The 7,675-nt window shown below is 35.8% G+C and overlaps 1 protein-coding gene across 1 annotated transcript; it reads right to left on the bottom strand.

Moving 5' to 3' along the window:
* Window positions 1–2,254: 2,254 nt before the first annotated feature.
* On the bottom strand, window positions 2,255–4,080 carry LOC145030153 (receptor-like serine/threonine-protein kinase NCRK). Its single transcript, XM_078978565.1, is given in 4 exon segments — window positions 2,255–2,314; window positions 2,396–2,917; window positions 3,005–3,307; window positions 4,045–4,080. Coding segments are annotated over 4 exon segments (921 nt in total).
* Between the last annotated feature and the right edge of the window lie 3,595 nt (window positions 4,081–7,675).

A 7,675-nucleotide genomic window follows, 5' to 3' on the forward strand; every position in this document is an offset into this window, starting at 1 on the left:
GGTAATTGATGAGCTTTGCCATACTGACATCCAGCACAAACAACATCTGTTTTAACTTCAAGTTGAGGTAAGCCATTGAGCATGGATTTCTCCATTATTACCTTCAACTTGTGATAACCAACATGTCCCAGCCGTGCATGCCATAGATCTGTTGTCTCGTTCTTACGAGTCTTGTCTACATAGGCAGACTCTGCGGAGAGCACATAAACGGACTCCACTCTTCGTCCTTCCATTGTTGGCATTTCTGATATTTTAAGATCTCGATAGACCTTCACATCTTGTGGGCCAAACAAGACGTAGTTGCCTGACGATGTTAGTTGCGATACCGACAACAAGTTCTTCTTCATACCTGGCACGTGATACACATTATGTAGTGACACCATGTCAGATTTATTACCAGGCATGATCGTCGTTTTTCCAATCTGAGCAATTGGAAGTCGTGCATTGTTGGCTGTAAGTACCATGCGACTCCCTTTGTACTCCTTCACATCTTGTAGTTTGTTCTGATCGCCAGTCATGTGATTGGAGCATCCTGAATCAATGATCCAGTCATTTTCATAGTTGATACGCTCTCCCATCATTGTCATGAGTGCCAACTCGTTTTCTTCAATGGCACATAATGCCTCAGCATCCCATTCATCCTCTATTTCCTTTTTGGAAGTTACTACATTGCTTTCCACAGACTTTTTCTTTGACCAACAATCCTTGGACATGTGGCCCCACTTTCCACAGTTGTTGCAGTTGCCTTCGAACCTCCTCCCCCGAGAACTCTTATTGTCGGTCTTTTGAGATCTCCATGGTTTTGAGGTTCCTTGCTGACTCTTCCCTTTGTCAGCATTTTTGTATCCTTCTTTAGAAGGTGGCTTGAAATTCCTCCGACTTTTACTTGTGTAGAGTGCTTCTTCTTCACTCTTCAGCATGATGCCTCCCATTTGCTTAGCCATAGCTTCTTGGCTGGCCAACAAATTCTCAAACTCTACAAGTGATGGTTGAGCGGGCCATCCTTGTACAGCAGTAACAAAGCTTCTATATTCCGGCCTCAGTCCATGGATAATGATTCTCTTCATTCGAGCTTCTGCAATGACGGATTGTGGATCTAGTTCAGTAATCTCCCGACATATCGACTTGACCTTGTGGAAATATTGAGCAATCGTCATGTCACATTGTGAGATTGATAGTAGCTCGTTCTCCAAAAGTTGTAGTCTCGTATCATTCTTCTTTGAGAAAAGCGTCACAAACGTGTCCCAAGCTTCTTTCGGGGTGTTCTCATCCCGAATATGCTCCAACATCTCTTCTTCAATTGTGGTCTTCAAGGCAAACATTGCTTTGCCTGCTTTGATTTTCCATTTGCGTAAAGCACCATTAACGTCTTCCTCTGGTGGCGTAGTTTCGCTTCCACCAACGACCTCCCATAGATCTTGTCCTTGTAAGTAGGACTTCATACATGTTTCCCACGTTTTGTAGTTGTTGTTGTTGAGTTTCTTGATTCCTCCGATGACTTGGAGATCACCCATCGTGTTGGCAGTACCTCGGTAATACCAAACAAGCTAGTTTTGATACTAAACTTGCAGAGTCACAAACTACTCACGATACAACGAGAATCACTCGTTCTCACTATCAAGAAACCTTGCTCTGATACCAGATTGTTGAACACGACTCTTTGTATGGGAAACAACAAGACTTTTATTAAGACACTTAAGAAGACCTTACACTTTGTGAGACTACTACACACTTTGCTTTCTTTGAGGCTTTCTTGGATGGTTTGGAGCAAATGAGCTCCATACCTATTTATAGGCCTCTTAGGAAGGTTCTAGATACTAGTATACACTTACTACATACTAGATAACTCTAGAACTATCTAACATACTCTATATGCTTCCATATGTTTCTAGAATATTCTACCATGTTCTGGAGAGGTCTAGGTTGCTCCAGTGTCTTCTAGAATGATCCATATCCTTCCAGGGTCTTCCATGTCGTTCTAGAGTATTCTAGACTCTTCCGGTATATTCCAGAGTCTTCCATAGTCTTCCATAGTCTTCCATAATGTTCTAGAATCTTCTAGAGCATTCTAGAACAAGCTAAAGTCTTCTAAATAATATTTGTTTTATTGGGCTAGTGATGATCTTTAACATCAAGTGCATATCTATCGGACCTCAACCAAGAATCTGATGCCAATAAACTTGGTGGAGCAGTATCGAAACTGTTTACTTTATGTGCAAAATGTGTATACTAAATGATCTACTGCATGACAACTTTAGAATGATATACTGCATGACAATTGTTGAAGCTCGCGTTCCATTCTAATGGTATAATCCTATTTAAGAAATTAAGATTTGTTTCAGAACTCAGAAAAAACCACTTAACAGATAAGACAAATTCAAAGTCAAAGTCAAACCTGAAAGCGGTCAACAGAGAAATTCCACCTTTTAGATTTTTCTGGTGCTATAGTTAGAAGTATCTGAACAACTTCACTCATTGTTGGGCGAGCATCAGGATGCAACAACAAAAACTGTTTTGCTAAATAAGTCATCACTTGCGTATTTTCTTCTTCAAACTTCCCTTTCAGACATGGGTCCGGCAGTTCCTTACTCACTCTCCTGCTATCTTGTAAAAGTGGTGTCGCCTGAAAATGAAAATTATCACTTTCTTTTACTAAATTACATTTTGATCCCTTTTTTACAAATTTGGTCCCCAATAATTCTAATTATTGCAATCTTCGTCCTTATTTAGTAAAAGAAAATATAAGATCAAGAAGCACAACACCAAATCTAAAAACATCTGACATCAGCGATGCCCTTCCAACAATCGCATATTCAGGGGCAAAATAGCAAAATGCCCCTTGCATTCTAACAGGTGAGCTAGAACAGCTTGGAACACCATCACTCACCAAACTCTTAGCCATTCCCAGATCAGTAATCTACCAACAAAATCATCACACAATAAAAAATCAAAGTTATTAATATTCACAAATGTGATATTAAAAATTATTAATCCCAATTCCCACCTTTGCTCTCCGGTTTTCATCCAAGAGAATATTAGTGGATTTAACATCTCTATGCAGGATTCTTGGTGCAGCTGCTTCATGAAGATATGCCAACCCTCTAGCAGCTCCAATGGCTACTGCAATGCGGGCCCCCCAGTCTAGACATTTTTCTGAAACCCCATCTAGACACTCTCTCATGTTGCCATTTGGCATGTATTCAAACACCAAAAGCATCTCAGGCTGTTTTGTGTGGTATTGGTATTCCAAACAGTACCCAAGTAATGGCACCACATGACAGTGATGCAGTCTTGACAGCAGTTCAATCTGAACATAAACTGAACTTGTTTACTAAAAAAACTATTTTGCATTTATATATTTAATTAATTATTAATCGTTACCTCTGTCAAAAATGTTACTTCAACATCTGGGCCTCCTCCTTGAGATTTAAGACGTTTGATTGAATCTTGCTAAACAATTTAGTTCTCATATATGCCTCAGCTTCTAACCTTGATTTCCATTTGATGTTTTCATAGCTCATTAGTAGATAATTGTTGAGCATCATGAACTTTTAATTCTAACTTTGCAGGATCTGAGTCACCTGCAAAAATGAGCACGAAATGCCAACTTCAGTTACAAAAATATAACATTTAAAGCAATATAAACTTTTTTTCATTATATAGGATAAACTAAAAATAACCATTCGCAGTATCATATTTTGTTCACTATAAAAAATATATATATCTAAAAGTGAGATTACCAATATACCATCACCTTTTTATGGAAATGATAATGTTTGTAACAGAAAATAGTTAAGATACCTTAAGCTAATGTCATGCTTTCGCATATCCCTCATTTATTTGGGTTAGAAATTGCACATACAACCTAATCTACATTCATAAACGATTCAACATAAGGTATAAGCTAATTGCACCCTACAAATTAAATCTATCATCGAGGCTCTATTGGTCACGTTTATACACGTAAACTAAAATATACAATAGGAAAAAGATTAAACAATGAAGAAAAGGACCATGATGGTAGTAAGAATAGTATAGATATACCTGAGCCTCATAGTATTTAATATACTGCTTAGCCATGTTAAAGATAACTCTTTGTTTTTTAGGTGCATCTAGATGAGCCAAAAACAATATGAATCCGGATTATCCAGAAGATCAGGTGGATATGGGACAATCCAACATGAAGCGGTGTGGATCCACTTTGATATGTGTCATCGATGCTTTTCTGGTTTCTGATAAAGAAAAGAAAATCAAAACAAGTACCGAATTGATTTTAAAATTATAAATCAACTCAAAATAAAATAAGAATTAAAACAAAATAGGAGTTTAATGCATAACATTTCAAATTTCCTAGTTCTACTAATAAACAAAGAAGAGGATTAGTGAATAATATGAATAAATTATTAAAAAAAAAAATTCAGCATCATAAGAAGAATTCCAAAACTTATTTTAAAACACAAATCTAACAATAAAAAATCAAATCCGGAACAGCAATATATGTAACAAAACCTAAGGGGAAAACTTTCAATCAGGTTTCAAATTTCATGTTTAGGGTTCAGAAATGGGCAAAATTCCCAAAGAATGGGACACCACGGAATCAATTCATCATTCGGTCCATATATCATTATAAATCCCGAATTAGAATCATGTAATTACCCGTAATCCCACTTCGCGCCTTCATCTCTGATAAGGTTCGAACAGAATAACGAAACAAAGCCTCTTCAGAGAAAAAGAAAACAGAATATAGAATATCCGGAAGGTTAAGGGGATATACCACAGTTGAATATAAGGTGGTGTGAAGGATCGACTTTGATGTCCATGGCATCGTCGTCAAGTGAAATAGATGAACTGGTGAATTTTTTGGTAGGAAATCAAGGGTTTTTGTGGATGACCTCGTCAATGTTTTTGTTGGGGAAGAAGACCGACATGTTGTTGGAAGAGAAGGAGAATCATTGAATCGGTACATCTTTCAATGTGGAGAAGATTGAAGGAGAAAAGAAGAAGAGACGTACATCTTTCAAGGCGGGTTTTTTGATTTTTTCTTTTTTTTTAGGATTTCATTTTCCGCCTAGCTACTAAGCAAACGCACATTCAGTAAAAAAAAATATAAAGAGACACCTCTACACGTCACACATATTTTTTTAGGTGCCCTCCGTGGTTTTTTTTCCTTTTTTTGGGACACTAATTTTAGGGCGTTCAGAAACGAGTGTCCTAAATCCTTCTAATTTTGGGAGAGATGACATTATTTTTAGGGCACACACTTTTGCGTTTCATAGTTTGCGTGTCATTAAAGTGCTATTTTCTATTAGTGTTATTTTAAAATTGAAATTTAGTTTATTTATGATTACACTTTAGATTTGATATTTATTTAACATTATTAACCAACTATAATCATTATTACAAAGACACTACAATTTATCACTTTTAACTATTTACAAAATATTCTTTGGGTTGTTTAAATTAAACTAAAATTTATATTAAGTTAACCATGTAATGTTATATTTAAATTAATAATTTAAGTATTTTGTACAAATTATTCCAAAATTGTATCTTTAAAATGATAATGGTTTACATCCAACAATATATTAAAACTAATAAATTAAGTATAATATGTTAAAAGTTAAAAAAACATAATTTTATAAGTAGAAGTAAAGATATTATTTTAATATTGAAATTTAGTTTATATATGATTACACTTAGGGGTGGCAACTCTCGACCCAACCCGTACCCTGACACTGACCCAACCCGAAAATAGATGGGTTTGGGTTGAGATTTTTGACTTGCCAACCCACCAACCCGTTTATTTCATGGGTTGGGTTATCTGTTTGGATTCGCGGGTCAACCCACCAACCTATATATATATATATATATATATATATATATATATATATATATATATATATATATATATATATATATATATATATATATATATAATGATATTTAATTATTAATGAAATTTGATTTCCGTCCATATTCGTAATATTCTGTATCCTTGTATTCCTTCCGTATCCGTATGTGACTAATCTGCATTTGCGGTTCGTTATTCAGAAAAAGAATAAATTCATGTCATTATTTTAACGAATCACGAACGAAGAACACATCCACTTTCTATGTTATCAACTTTATGAATTTATGTTGAAAGCCTTTTTATGTTAATTACTTTAATCATTTTATGAATTTATGTTGAAAAAACATCATGTTTTTTAAATGGGTTGTTTATTTATTAAATGGGTTTTATGGGTTGGGTTGGGTTGGGTTGAGGTTTCCAACCCACCAACTTGTGACCCGCCAACCCGTCAACCCATATATTATATGGGTTGGGTTGAGTTTATGTTTTCTGACCCGTCAACCCATGGCCCGCCAACCCGAACCCAACCCAATTATCAGGCCTAATTACACTTTAGGTTTGATAATTATTTAACCTAGTTAACCAAATTATAATTATTATTAGAAAGAAATTGAAAATTCATGGGAGTTTCAAATAAATGTGGTTAAAGAAAATATACATGGGAGTTTCAAATGAATGTGGTGAAAAATGTTCAAAAGTTGCAGCTTTAAATTGATAATGGTTTACATATAACAACATATTAAATTTAATAAATTAAGTATAAGATGTTAAAAGTTAAAGACATAACTTTATAAGTAGAATTAAATATACTATTTTAAAATTGAAATTTAGTTTATTTATGATTACACTTTAGGTTTGATATTTATTTAACCTTATTAACCAACTATAATCATTATTATAATGTAGCGCCCTGTTCTAAATTGACTCCTAGTCTGAGGTTGTGGCCTGAAGGTCAGTCATTATAAGGATTATGGCTTTTGAAAAGGGTAAGACCTAGGCCATTTTGGGTGCGAGCGATGTATTAGAAGAGTTCCGGATGTTTGGTTTGTGTTTTGGAGCCTAGGGGTATTTCGGTAAAGTGTCAATTTGGGCTTTTGTGGAAAATGGAATTTTGTTTGGAAGGTATTTAATGAGTTTATAGAAGTGTAGGGCTTCTCGTTACCTTTACGTAGATATAAGGATCGTCGAAAACAGACTTATAACGAAGAAGTTATGGCCTTCGGAAGTTTAGTGGTTTCAGGCTTAGCCGAGTAAGTTGGGCGTATACAAAGGGTACGCTGGGCGTACTAGAGAAGAAGGCAGTATGTTGGGCATACTTTTGGAGTACGTTGGGCGTACTGACCAGGATGGTCGCGAATGTTCTTCGGGGTACGCTGGGCGTACCGTATGTACGTTGGGTGTACGCCAATCAGACCTGAAACCTATTTTAGGGTCTTAGACCCTATTTAAGATCCTTATCTCATAACCTAACCCTAATATCTTCATCCTCCACCCTCTAAACCCTAGAAATCGACCCTTAGCCCTCATTTGAGTGATTTTTGAGCTTAGATGGCCATTAGAGGAGTATTTCGGAGTTTTTGAAGAAGAAGGTGTTTAGAGAAGAAGCAAGATATTGAAGAGAGCTTGTAGATCCAGAGGCTTTACATCATTTCCAGCCTATTGAAGGTATAAAGTTCTCATCTTGGTGCTTCTACATCATAGATCTAGGTTCTCATGGATATTGTCCCTTTTTGGTTTCAAGAATGGATTTTTATGGTGCAAATCCGTTTATGGACTTAGGGTTGCCACCTATGAAGTTATTTGAGTCCCTTGAGCAGTAAAGTT

This window comes from Lactuca saligna, chromosome 2 (assembly GCF_052625555.1).
Source record: "Lactuca saligna cultivar CGN05327 chromosome 2, ASM5262555v1, whole genome shotgun sequence".
Taxonomy (NCBI): Eukaryota; Viridiplantae; Streptophyta; class Magnoliopsida; order Asterales; family Asteraceae; genus Lactuca; species Lactuca saligna.